The sequence below is a fragment of the Bos indicus genome, chromosome 15, assembly GCF_029378745.1.
Source record: "Bos indicus isolate NIAB-ARS_2022 breed Sahiwal x Tharparkar chromosome 15, NIAB-ARS_B.indTharparkar_mat_pri_1.0, whole genome shotgun sequence".
Lineage (NCBI taxonomy): Eukaryota > Metazoa > Chordata > Mammalia > Artiodactyla > Bovidae > Bos > Bos indicus.
The window spans coordinates 78,009,824-78,023,760 of record NC_091774.1 but is presented as its reverse complement, the minus strand read 5'-3'; the positions used below and the strand labels follow the sequence as shown (position 1 = coordinate 78,023,760).

At 38.3% G+C, this 13,937-nt stretch overlaps 1 protein-coding gene across 2 annotated transcripts in view; it reads left to right on the top strand.

Annotated features, from left to right (window-relative positions):
- The window catches only part of FNBP4 (formin binding protein 4), a 30,678-nt gene that overhangs the window by 804 nt on the left and 15,937 nt on the right, over positions 1-13,937 (top strand). For both annotated transcript variants that reach the window (XM_070804243.1, XM_070804244.1), the window contains exons 2-11: positions 499-597; positions 3,476-3,612; positions 3,932-4,115; positions 4,693-4,840; positions 4,946-5,066; positions 6,003-6,338; positions 6,920-7,130; positions 10,447-10,571; positions 11,567-11,671; positions 12,880-13,013. In XM_070804243.1, the coding sequence (XP_070660344.1) occupies positions 499-597; positions 3,476-3,612; positions 3,932-4,115; positions 4,693-4,840; positions 4,946-5,066; positions 6,003-6,338; positions 6,920-7,130; positions 10,447-10,571; positions 11,567-11,671; positions 12,880-13,013 (1,600 nt within the window). The remainder of the gene's footprint in view (positions 1-498; positions 598-3,475; positions 3,613-3,931; positions 4,116-4,692; positions 4,841-4,945; positions 5,067-6,002; positions 6,339-6,919; positions 7,131-10,446; positions 10,572-11,566; positions 11,672-12,879; positions 13,014-13,937) is intronic.

Genomic DNA, 13,937 nt, shown 5'->3' with positions numbered 1-13,937 from the left:
AGAGGTGGAGCTCGTGGCTTCCCAATCTCTTGTGTTTATCCCCAGAATGGTACTTGGATTAAGATGAACCAGACAGAATTACTTTAGGAGCCATATGCCGGAAAAGCCCCGACCTTTTCAGGTGCTAAAAAAAAAAAAAATAATAATAAAGATCACTTTGGGGGAAAAAATGCTCTAGTTATGCTTATAGTAAAAGCCGTATGGTTAACCTGGAGAGAATTTAACGTGTGCGTGAATGTGTATTAACTTTGGATTATTTCAGATAATTTTTACGTATGGTGTTCACATTCTTAATGTTAACGCCACGAGGCAGAGTGAAGATTCTGGCTATGTTTGTTTCTCGCCTCTCAGTTATTTGGGTCAGTGATGGGTTATAGCCACTTTGTTTTGAAATTGATGAAATCTAGACTTGAGAGGTCAAGTCAGAGATTGTTTTGTCACCTGTGTGGTTTTTTTTCTCTGTTCGGTCATCTGGCTGTTTGCTTTTCGCTGTTTTAGATCCAGATGAACAGGAGGTGGTGGTGGAGGTTCCCAGAGTTGTTCAGAATCCTCCCAAACCAGTCATGACCACCAGGCCCACTGCTGTTAAAGCAACAGGTATAGTTGTGGGTTTTTTTGGTTTTTCTTAATTCATTGTCTACAGTATCTTTCTTTAGGATCAAATTGTGTTTGTATATGGTGTTTTGATGAATGTTTCAGCAAATTTATACTCCCGTTAGATGGAAATTTAACATCTTTGTGAGGGCTTGTAGTTGTATGTATACACTTTAACCAGTGTAAAATTTGCTATTTTTGTCTCTCTGTACCCATATTAATTTCTACTACTTTTTCTACTAATGCTATTTTTAAAATTTATTTTATATTGAAGGATAATTGCTTTACAGAATTTTGCTGTTTTCTGTCAAACCTCAACATGAATCAGCCATTAGGTATACATATATCCCGTCCCTTTTGAACCTCCCTCCCACCCGCCTCCCCATCCTAATCCTCTAGGTTGATACAGAGCCCCTGTTTGAGTTTCCTGAGCCACACAGCAAATTCCCATTGGCTGTCTATTGTACATATGGTAATGTAAGTTTCCATGTTACTCTTGCCATACATCTCACCCTCTCTCCCCCACCATGTCCATAAGTCTATTCTGTATGTCTTTTTCTCCATTGTTGCCCTGTAAATAAATTCTTCAGTACCATTTTTCTAGATTCCGTATATATGTCTTAGAATACTGTGTTTATCTTTCTCTTTCTGACTCACTTCACTCTGTATAATAGGCTCTAGATTCATCCACCTCATTAGAACCCACTCAAACGCATTTCTTCTTATGGCTGAGTAACATTCCATTGTGTATATATACCACAGCTTCTTTATCCTACTAATGCTATTTGGTAACTTGTTTTCTGGCTTCCCCAGTATCTTGGCATTCTTTAGGGAATGCTGATGATGTCTTTTTGTCTTTTTCTTTAAGAAACTGCTCTGATTGGTACCTAGCAAATGTTTGCATAGCTGAAAATTGCTCTTACTGAATATTTTTTAAGCATGAAAGAATATTTGCAACAGTGGTTTTGTAGACAGACCACTGTGGTTCAAATCACCACTCTAGCATTCATATACTAAGACCTCACGACATCATTCATCTGTAAAACAGATCTTTCAGCCCTAAGTTGTTTTGATAATTACATTGAATAACATACAAATTTCTAAACCACAAGTGCTGAAAATGTTTGTTTTCTCTACTCTATATATCTTGAGAGATTAAAGTGTGTTTTCATATTAAATATTCTATAATTGTAATAACTTTGATCTTCTGAATTTGAGGGACTTTTTGAACTATGTACCTGAAGTAACAGATGCTTGCTCCTCCCCATACCCCATTTACCACTTAAAACTGAATTAGAAACGGTAAACTGGAGAAGGGAATGGCAACCCACTCCAGTATTCTTGCCTGGAGAATCGTGTGGATTGAGGAGCCTGATGGCTGCGGTCCATTGGGTCACAAAGAGTCTGACACGACTGAGTGACTAACACACACATGGGAAAGTAAAACACGTGAAAGAAATTTCAGAACTAGGAAGTAGCACTATGTGTTCAAGAGTTGGAAGAGGTTTTATGTATTTAGTATGAAAAACTCTGAATTGAAGAGAAAAAGACTACATAGAGCCTTGAATAAACCTATTGCCTATAAGATCCGCTCTGAGCCTGGGTAATTAACCCTGCCGAGGAATTTTGTAATCCAAATTCCCCACAGCTCACCTGGCTGGAACCTTTTACCAAAGTATATAGAACTAAAGCCAGTGTTTATTATTGTCTCTAAACTAGAAAGGGTTTCTTTGTGAAAATATAAATTTCCTATACTCCGCTTTCCCCCAGAAACCCATCAGTGCTGAATTCTAAGGTGCAGATTTTTTCTGTACAGAAATGTCTTAGGTAGTTCTTGCCCTTACCTGTTGTTCAGGAAGTGTGGAAAATTGACTGGTATCTATGCCACCCCTTCCCCAACCACCAAATGAGATATATTTAGAAACTGGAAAGGGGAAATACTGTCTAATAAATATCCACTTTAAAATATATTCCTAATCAGTTTAAAATAATATTTTGGGAATTGGTAGTGTAACAACTTAGCTATATACTAAAAAAAAATGAAGGCATGATTTATGTGACTAAAGTAATGAATGTGAACTTTTGTATATAAATGAAGCAATTTATGTTCACACCTAGGTGAATCTATGAATTTGTTTATGGAATTATAACAAAGAAAACTAGATTTTACCTCCTGATAAATCTTTTCAGTTTCCACAACACTGGAAAATTTAGTCCTGTTATTAAATGAAAAGTCAAGTTAGACTTAGATAGTTCATGTGCCTATTGTGATAAAATATATAAAGAGAGTATATATGCTGACTTAATTGTAACATTAGAGTAATAAACATCGGTCAACTAATAAACAGTTTCAGGTTTGTTTGTTTTTTTTTTTTTTTAAGGGAATTGCATTGCAGCATTACAGAGGCCATGCTTAATATTTTCAGTTTTAGCTGTGATTTTTGTTTTCTTTGTTTTGGTCGTAGCATCTTATGTTCTGTTTTAATTCATCACATGTTTGAGGGGGAAAAATTATTAAAGAGAGCTTTGTTTCCCACTTTGAAAAATCTCCTTGTTTCATTTACTAAACTAATCGGTTTACCTGTTTGAGATAGAGACCTAAATCAACAGATTCTAAAATCAGGATATATATTATGTGTTATTTTGACAGAGGGAGTAGTAGTTGAATAATTGAGCACATATTTTGAAAAGGATGTCAAATTGCTATGCAGGTTGATTTTATTAGTTCTAAGTGCATAATTATTTTGTACCTCTCTTGGTTAGCTGCAGATTTCTTGAGGTTCTGTAAGTAAACTAAATGGCTAAAAAATCATATTTTCTGTTGGATACTTCCTAGGACTTTGGCATTGTTAGAAATGTTGTTTTACCTTTTTGTTCCCAGGAGGTCTGTGCTTGCTTGGTGCATATGCTGACAGTGATGATGAAGAGAATGATATTTCAGAAAAACCAGCACAGTCTAAGGAAGCAAATGGAAACCAGTCAACCGATATTGATAGTACATTGGCCAACTTCCTAGCGGTTAGAAGTGCTTTTGTATTTGGGTTTTTAGTTATTGAAGCCACTTTGGGATTTGCATTTCAAGTGGTTAGCCTACTTGTCAGTCTGTATCTCCCGCTCCACTTTTCTTCCTTAGTCCCTCCCCATTACTCTCAACTTCTCCTTTTGTGCTAGTTGTAAGGACAGAAATGGAGAAGAGGAGAGTTTTAACTTGAGAAGCAGAGACTCAAGCTTCTTAAGTCAAAACCCTGTACAGTGGAGGGTTGGTTGGTTTGTTTATTTTCATTATTGCTGTTTTTTGGGTTTCACCTCAGTTATGCTTGTTGTTTTCACCCTGCAGGAAATTGATGCAATAACAGCTCCTCAGCCTGCGGCTCCTGGAGCAGCTTCTGCTCCACCCCCGACTCCACCCCGGCCAGAGCCAAAGGAATCGGCGCCTGCCCTTTCTTCCACTACTCCTAATGGGACGGACTCAACCCAGACCACAGGGTGGCAATATGATACTCAGTGTTCACTGGCAGGAGGTAAGCTTGAGTCTTTGAGTTTTAAATAAACCTAAAGTGTGGTTCTTAAAGTTGTTCTAGTCACTGAGGTTCCCAAAGGTGAAAGCCTATATACCTTAGCCCCAGACTTTAGAATTCTGGCTTTTTAAATACAGTACTTGGAAAATAACTAACTGCTCGGTTATATTTTTATCAGATGATTGTTTGCCTTTTAACCAGTGGCAGATTATACTCAGTAAATAATAAAAGCCATTATTTTTAAAAGTCTTTTGGGGTTTGCAATATATCTTTCAACCATCAAACTGCTTTTTTAAACCATGTTTGCAAAGACAGCTCAGGAGGGAGGAGTTGCCCCCCCAGGGGACGTTGAACAGTGTCTGGAGAGGGTTTGATGGTCACAGCAGAGGGTGGGGGCGGGGGAGCGTTGCTGCATCCAGTGGGTAGGGGCCAGGATGCTGCTGAATACTGCTCAGGACTGTCCTGCCCAGTGACAGAGCTAAGGTTGAAAAACCCTGGGTTAGATGGTTATGACTTGAGATACAAGGTCAGAGTTGTGCAGAAATATGTGCTGCTTGAAATTTGTTTCATTTTCTTCTAGTTGGAATTGAGATGGGAGATTGGCAGGAGGTCTGGGATGAGAACACAGGATGCTATTATTATTGGAACACACAAACAAATGAAGTGACGTGGGAATTACCCCAGTATCTTGCCACTCAGGTACAAGGATTACAACATTACCAGCCTAGGTAAGAACAGACCTGAAAAAGAAGTTAACCTAGAAGGAAATCAGAGTCTTATCTTTTGCTCATACTCACCTTCTGTTGCTTTTGCTAAGTATATGTTTTTTTTAGTTGTGTAACAGGTGCTGAAGCTAGTTTTGTGGTAAATACCGACATGTATGCTAAGGAGAAAAATACTTCTGTTTCTAGTAGTAAAAGTGGACCAGTCATAGCCAAGCGAGAAGTTAAAAAGGTCAGTGTTACAACTTACCTCTTCTGCTTATTTTCAGATCTAAAGAGCTTGAATGCTACTTTGTCACAGGTGTATTACCCGTCTGTTAATATTTTGCAACATAGATGTAAAACAGGATACATTTTGTTTCTTGAAATTTTACTTAATCTGTTTCTGTTTATTGTGTGGCATTTATAGCAGTTCCCCAGTTCAGTGGTTCTTCTGGAGCTTTAGGGTGCCGTAAAGGTCCCTTGGGTCATTGTGAAGGAAATGGGAGCAGCTAAGCAAGCAGGGACGGCTTTAGGGATTTGGTGATTCCACTTCAGTTTTTTGTTTTTTTTTACTTCAATACAAAGATGAGCTACCTTAAAAATTACTGATAGTGAAACAAGCATTTTTTTAGCCTCATCAATAAGAAAAGTAAGTAAGTTGTACTCAACTGAGAGAGTGTTTTGGGGGTGAATTTTAATTTCTCTTGAATTTTTAAATGGTGGGAGGTATATCAAAAAAATGCTTTTATAAAATAATCTGTACAACTCTAAGAGGGAGGTAGAGTAAATATCCCAGTGGAGGAAGTAGACACTTGAAATATAATCACACATTTCATTTTCGAAATATTTCACTTACCTCTCAGTCACCTTCACAGCATATTTATGAAGTTATCTCATCATACAGAAGAGGAAGGTGAAGGTTCATCCACTTATGTGTTGAACTGACAAAATTAGGATTTTATTTTAATCTGCTTCTGTTTTTTACTAGTCCTTTGACATACAGAGGAGAAAAGATATGTTTGCGTTCCACCCAGAACAATAATACTGCCTTTCTAAAGTAACATTATTTGCATTACACACATGTAAGAAAAATGGTGCAAACATGTACTAATCTGATGGGGATCAGTGGTTTTTATTCAGGTGAAATTTCTTTGAAAGTTAAGCAAGATTATTTAATTCTTTATAGGAAGTAAATGAAGGAATTCAGGCTCTCTCAAACAATGAGGAGGAGAAGAAAGGGGTGGCAGCGTCACTGCTTGCTCCTCTACTGCCTGAGGGAATAAAAGAGGAAGAAGAGAGATGGAGAAGAAAAGTAATTTGTAAAGAAGCAGAGCCAGTTTCAGAAGAGAAAGAAACAAGTACAACAGAAGAAGCAGCAGCAGTAAAGCCACAGGAAGTTCTGTTGGACAGTGTGGAAGACCCGAGTCAGGAGGATCTCTGCAGTGTTGTTCAGTCGGGAGAAAGTGAAGAGGAAGAAGAACAAGATACCCTTGAGCTGGAGCTGGTTTTGGAAAGGAAAAAAGTAAGTTTTTGTTAAATATGTTTCCTTCCTTCAGGACTGTCATACTCTGGGATCATTGTGCTTCATTTACGCCATTGGCGGGGCAGGGGGTCTGTTTTTCTTATCCTTTCATATAGATAGATGTTTAAGCCTATGTAATAAAAACCTGAACTCTGGAGTTGATCTACTGAAGCCCTGAGTGTGAAGCAGAGTCTCAATAGGTGTTGTAACAGTAATACAACTTCGAAGCTTCCCCCTTTTGAAAAATTTGAAGCTTTGGAGAACAGCTGGGCTTCCTAGGTAGCCCAGTGGTAAAGAATCTGCCTGTCAGTTCAGGAGACTCAGGTTTGATCCCTGGGTTGGGAGGATCGCCTGAAGTAGGACGTGGCAACCCACTCCAGTATTCTTGCCTGGAAAATGCCATGGACAGAGGAGGAAAAGAATGTGGAGTTTAATGCTCAGTCCTGATGGAGAGATGTATTAAGAAATACTTCTTGTCCTCAAAGTACTTAAATTCCAAAAACACATGGCTGTCATTCTTGCTACTCACAAATAAGTGTTGGTAAACAGTTAATGACACTCTGTTTTCATGTTCATTGTAGGCAGAATTGCGAGCCTTGGAGGAAGGAGATGGTAGTGTGTCAGGGTCTAGTCCATGTTCTGATATCAGCCAGCCAGCATCTCAGGATGGAATGCGTAGACTTATGTCTAAAAGAGGAAAATGGAAGATGTTTGTTCGCGCAACCAGTCCAGAGTCTACCAGCCGGAGTTCTAGCAAAACTGGACGAGAGACTCCAGAAAATGGAGAAACTGGTAATTGGTGCTTTAATTAAACTTGAGAGTTGAGAGATTTAGAGGAGCAATCCTTCTTACCCCTTTTTTGTTCCCTCTGGGGCAAATAGACCGATACTGCGCTTCTACCCTTTTAGGGAAATATGGGGAAGGAAGCTTCTACCCTTTCCTGCTCCACCTCTAATGGAGCAGTAGGAATTCGAGAGGCTGGAATCCAGTGGGTTGTGCAGTCACTGCTGATTGGAGATAACTTCTCCCTCAAAAACAAAAAAAATAAGATTGGGTTCCTCCTTCCCTTTTGTTTTAATCACTTGCTACAGTTATCTTGTAATCTGCATGAAGACCATGGGTTCTCCTTATCTCTCTCTTTCCAGCTGGTAAGCAAAGCAGGCAGGGACCACCTCTAGGAATCCCAGCCTCATCTTCTCTCTGTACAAGTCGCTCTGTCTTTTTTTTTTTATTATTTTATTTTTTGACTGCTTCAGGTTTTTGTTGTGTCATGAGGGATCTTTCATTGTGGCGTGCGGGCTGTCTAGTTGCAGCCTGAGGGCTTGGTCGCTCTGGGGCATGTGAGATCCCAGTTGCCCGACCAGGGATCGAACCTGCACCCCCCAACATTGCAAGGCAGATTCTCAACCACTGGACCACTGGGATGTCCCCAAGTTGGCCAGTCTCTGGTTGGGTGTGTAGATAGTTTGGTACTACCACGAGGATCCCAGTTATCTTCAGGGTGATATAGGAGAGAACCTGCTGCATTCTTCCAATCTGTTACCAGAACGGACTAGTTTTAATCACCAAAATCTGAGTTGAGTGTACCAAGCAGAAGATACCTTATAGGTTATGATTTTTTAATTATAAGTAAACAAAAACACAGGTAATGAATGCAAACATCCTTGTTTGAATTTTTCTTTCTAATGAACAATACAGAAGAATATAAAGTAGAATTCTAAGGGCCCCTCTCCCTCCTTTGTCATTTCACTATTCTCATTCCCTACTCTGAGGTCCATTTTCTGTATTTTTTGTCTACATATGTTCTAGACTTTGTTTTGTTTTTTATGTGCGTTCTAGACTTTGTTTTGTTTTTTATGTGCGTTTGTGAAGTGGGCATATGTGAATTTTAACATAGACATTAACTGTATAGATAAAGTTGTTTTTCACTACTGCGTGTTACAGACGTCTTCATTTAACTCTTCCCTCACTGATCGTCATCTGTATCCTTGTTCCACGGTTAAAACTAATACTGCATTCATATTATCCCAAAATATTAGCCATTCAAATATCCATCTAAAGAATAGTGGATAAATTGTGATGTATTTTTGAAATTGAATACAGAATAGCAGTGAACAGTGAATGGTCCTTTGTTACATGCATCAACATGAATTATCACCAGAAACAATAAGGTTGAATTTTAAAAGCCACAGGAGAATGCATATGTTAGAATTCCATGTATGTAAATGGGAAAATAAGCAAAACTACTGTGTTTCAGGATTTAGCCATGATGAAAGTACAGGCGCTTATTAACATGACCAGGGTGTGTCTGGTGTGAGCATGATGGGAGAGGGGCACAGGGAGCTTCAAGGTGTTACTGATGGTCTTCTGTTAAGCTGGGTTGTAGTTACTGGAGTGCTCATGTTCTTTATACATAATACTCGTTACTTATGATACTTCACAATTAAAATCAAGCTTAGCAAACATCTTGGGACATCTGTCTTTAGGCAGGTTTTAGTATCATAGAATAGACTGCTAGTGGTATATTGCTAGGTTAAGGGGTATGTGCATTTTAATTTGATAAATCCTGCCTAATTGCCCTCCAAAATAATCATATCTTACAGCTCTAGCAGTTCTTTGAAATTGTTAAATTCTTAAACCTGTCATTAAATGTAAGATGTCTGATATATAAATAAACTAGAAACTAGTCAATGGGAGAGTAGAAAGATTTAGACAATTTGAAAATGCAGAAGCGATGTTAATGAACAAATAAAAAGAAAAAGGCCATTGTATGATAAGGTTTAGTACTTAATACTAAATTTCAAACTTTTTATGAAAGCTGTTGAGAGTGGTGTTAAAGTCACATTTCTTCTTTAGATCAAAGATTAACCGAAGTTAAGAAAGAGTACTCAAATTTGTTCTTTTTCTTTTTATCTATGATCCTCATGAGAGTGATTTATACTGGATATATGGGTTAGTTTGATAAGCAGGTGTTAATCAAATATAACAAAGTTCGTATCTTTTATGAACTTTTAGTCCATTTAATTATGTGGTAAACCTGTTCTCTTATGGAGATTCCCACTACCAACAGATAGCACTAACCAGAGGAATAAGTAGGTCCAGTAAAGGTTGTCTACAGGTGTTAACCAAGAAGGGAGTTATTTGGTAGTTTAATATGCTGCTCTGATTATGAAAGCCTTTTTATCAAAACCCTCTTGATAAAGAATCCTCACAAATTCCAGGTTTGATATCTAGCTTTCATAAGTAGTTGAAGCCATGAGTTTTTGGAAGAGATCAGAAAAGGAGCTTCCCTGGTGGTCCAGTGGTTAGGACTCTGCACTTCTGCTGCAGGGGACCACAGGTTTGATCCTTGTTCAGGAAACTAACATCCCACAAGCCACTAGATGTGACCAAAAAAATAAAAGATTAATAGATGGAGAAAGGAAAAACAGAAACTTTTGGGTAATGTGATAAAACAAGTAAATCCTATATGTAGATACATTTTAAGAAATGTGATTGTAAAGTAGTGGTCTCCAGCTCTTGACACCAGGGACCATTTTGTGGAAGACAATTTTCCCTTGGACCCAGTTGGGGGTGGGGAGGGCAAGGGATGGTTTCGGGATGATTCAAACAAGTTATATTTATTGTGTACTTTATTTCTAATACTGTTAACATCAGCTCCACCTCATCATCAGGCATTAGACCCTCAAAGATAGGGGACCCCTGTTATAAAGGAATAATTTTTTTTTTGGCTTTATAAAGATAGTAGGTTGGTAAGTCATTAGAGCTTCCTTAACATGTAAGGAACACATAGGCAAAGTAGAGCACTAATAACCTTCAGATACCTCTGCTCTAGGGATAAGAAAGTATATTTGGGGCTCTATTAGTACTGGTCTGTTTTTGTTTTTTTTTTTAATATTTTTTTGAAATATAGTTGATTTACAGTTTTGTGTCAACCTCTCCTATCCAGGAAAGTGACTTAGTTATATACATAGAGACATTCTTTTTTTTTTTTTCTTAATATTTTACGTTATGGTTTATTATGGGATATGGAGTATAATTCCCTGCACTGTATAGTAAGACCTTTTTATGGTCCTTTTGATTTAATTTCACATATTTTCTTTTGCAGCAGTTGGTGCTGAAAATTCAGAAAAAATGGATGAAAACTCAGACAAAGAGATGGAAGCAGAAGAATCTCCAGAAAAATTAAAAGTACAGACAGTACCTAAAGTAGAAGAAGAACAGGACTTGAAAGTATGTATATTACTTAATGCAGCTTGACAAATATTTTTTAATTGGCCAACCATCTTAAATAGGCCGACTACTTTTTTTTCTAGAAAGTAGTTAAACTTTTTCTTCTGGATAATAGTAAAAAAGTAATCTTTGCTATCTTTAAGTATAAATCATTTGGTTGAGTGAAAAAGTTATATTTAAGGCTGAAATAAGGAGACTGACTTGATGTAAGGAAATCTAAAAATAAATTCTAAATGCTCAACTATTTATAAGTAAGTCTCCATTGGAAAGCAGTAGCTTATCAAATATAGGCCTCTCTAGTTTGGAAGCATTAAAAGAAACTAAAGTCACAAATTTAAATAACAGATTTAACCTGCATGAACTATTGGGTTGGCCAAAAAGTTCATTCAGATTTTTCTAAAACAGCTTACGGAAAAACCAGAACGAACTTTGTGTCCAACGCAATACTTGGCCTTACACAAAAGGCATGCTTGGTTCCATTTTCATTTCTGTTCCTAATGTCATGAGAAGACTTGGACCAAGTAAGTGTGTGGCTCTTTAAGTGTGCTTTTGGAAAAACCACTTTGCCTATTGTTTCAACTTTAAAAAGTCTATCCAGTCAGCAGCTAGTACAACTGTGCAGGTGGAATTGGGAGAATTCGTTTTGTTTAGTGTATGGCTGGTATAAGCAGTTAGTGATGGACGAGTGATGGTTTGGACAATATTGAGGAGTCATGTCATTTAGGATCTCTTTTCAAATTCCATATTATTTTAGAGTAGATATTGCATACAGTTTCTCTAGACCTTGCATCATTATTCATTCTTTCTTCACATAATTTTTAATGTGAATTATTTTACTATAAGTTAGGATTTTATCTTCTACATAACTAGTTGCAGTATATGAGAAAGGCCTTATAGGCAGATCCATTTTTCTAGTATCTGTAATGAAAAATGAAAGACTTTACTTAAAATATTCTGACTCTTAATTTTTCCTTTTTTTTTTTCCTGCATTGCAGTTTCAGATTGGAGAACTGGCAAATACCCTGACAAGTAAATTTGAGTTTTTAGGCATTAATAGACTGTCCATCTCCAACTTTCATGTGCTGCTTTTACAAACTGAGGTAATTAAGCCATTCTTTTTTTTTTTTTTTTTTTTTTAAGCCATTCTTAATATAAACAGTCAGTGTTTGAACGAAATGCTTTTTGTTTGAGAAATCTGTCTTATTTATGTTTCAATCCTAAAGTTAAATTACTAATCTTGATATATATTTGAACAACCAACACAGGAAACAAAACCGTGTCGTGGCCAAAGCAAAACATAATCATGGAAATAAATAACTGAGAGTTTGTGTGTAAGGATGATACTTGACTCCTTTCAATAGGCGTATATTTTAATATTTTTTTTGTAAGAAACTAAAATTCTATTCATAGTGATGAGACCCCCCCTCCCCCATAATATTGAATGTACTTTTAAAGTATTCTAGCATTATAGACCTTTTTTTATTTGGCCTCTCCCTCAGGCCTGTGGGATCTTGGTTCCCCGTCTAGGGGTCAAACCCAGGCCCTCGGCAGTGTAAAGGAGGGGTCATACTGCTGAATTGTCAGGGAATTCCCAGAGACTTATTGAAAAAGAGGAGTTCTGAGTCCTATGAGTAACCTGTGTACTTTACAGTAGTAGCAGGGTAGGATTAGGTAAGGAATTCCTGTAGGAAGTTGACCGATTTCCCTAAGAAGTAAACCTTTAATCTTGATTAATCGTACGTGCGTGCTCATTTGTGTTTGACTCTGTGACTCCAACGGGCTGTAGCCTGCCACAAGTCTTCTCTGTCCATGGGATTCTCCAGACAAGAACACTGCAGTGGGCTGCCAGTTCCCTCTCCAGGGGATCTTTCCAACCCAGGGATGAAACCTGGGTTTTTTAAATCTCCTGCGTTCCCCTGCAAAACTTTTTTTTTTTTTTTAAACCACCAACACCACCGGGGAAGCCCAATTTACTTTTTATTGATTACATGACTTAATTGAATCAAGTATCTACCAAAAATGTAAAGTTACTGGGGAACCATCTTAATATAGTTCACAGGGAAAAACAAAACTATACTGCTACTCACTTTCACAGATGTTGGAGCTTTGGCAGTATTGGGTTCCAGTCTCATTTTTCAGAACTCTACAGAGCAAACAAGACTTCTTAGGAAATTTAGGATGGGATTTCTCTTCCTCTTTGGTCTGTTCTGCCAGAGTATATAGTCATGGACCAGAAGACTTAAGTCCCTTTTCCTCTTCCTGTTGACATAAGAACAAGTCTCTAACGTAAGCTGCTCTTTGATTTTAGACTCGGATTGCGGACTGGCGGGAAGGGGCTCTCAATGGAAACTACCTTAAACGAAAACTTCAGGATGCCGCAGAACAGCTAAAACAATATGAAATAAACGCCACTCCTAAAGGCTGGTCCTGCCACTGGGACAGGTACGCACTCTTCTCCCCTTTTCACCTTTCACCTTTGACATCTCAGACTTGATTTGTGATCGCCACCGCCTGACGACCTAACAGCCTGTCTGGAGACTGAGGGCAGCGGCCTGAGCGGTGCCGGGCGGGCAGAGCACCGCGAGCACTCACAGAGTTTGGGCCAGCCACACGGCGGAGGAACCAGAAGCAGTGTTTAAAGTGTTCCATGTAACGGATTTTTTCCCAAGATTGGACCAAGCTGGTTTTTACTCCAGAGCGTTGTTGCACGGAGTAGGGCGGGCTTGGGGGTTAAGCGCATGCGAGAGCTCTGTGCGCTTTACAGGACCTCTGGAAGCAACTACTCCTGATTAACCTCGGTGAAGTTAAGGAAAGCTTCGTGGCTGAAGATGTGAATGAAGAACAAGATTACTATCTTCTGCCAGCAGGTCAGATGAAAACATTTCTTTTTATATTTGGCTTTTCTTGATTTTTTTTTTTCGTTATTTGAAATCTTTGCTCTTTTATTTTTCAGCTCCCAGATCCTCTCCCTCTCTTTAGCTTTCACTGTGTTTGATATCAAGAGTATGAAATGTGAATGCCACGGTTCAAGAGGGGAAGAGTCACCTTTCGCAAACTTCGTTGTTCTCTTCTGTGGAAGGGAACTTAGTGTTCTAGGAGATTGAGTCCCTTCACTAATGAAACTTGAAAACCCTGTTAAGCATTGGCAAAAAAAAAAAAACATATGAGAGGTGTTTTTCTAAGTCATCTGTTGGAGTAAGAGGGTTCAGGGCTGTATTCACAGAGCTGCTGGCAGTGCAAATAGCTTTGAATTATCCTTGGTTCTCCATCCTCAGTTGTCAAAGCTCTTTGTTGCCTTTGTGAATAGCAGTCCATTAAGAAGCGGTTCGTCCCTGTGAGAGCAGACTGCTGTCCTGGGACAGGACC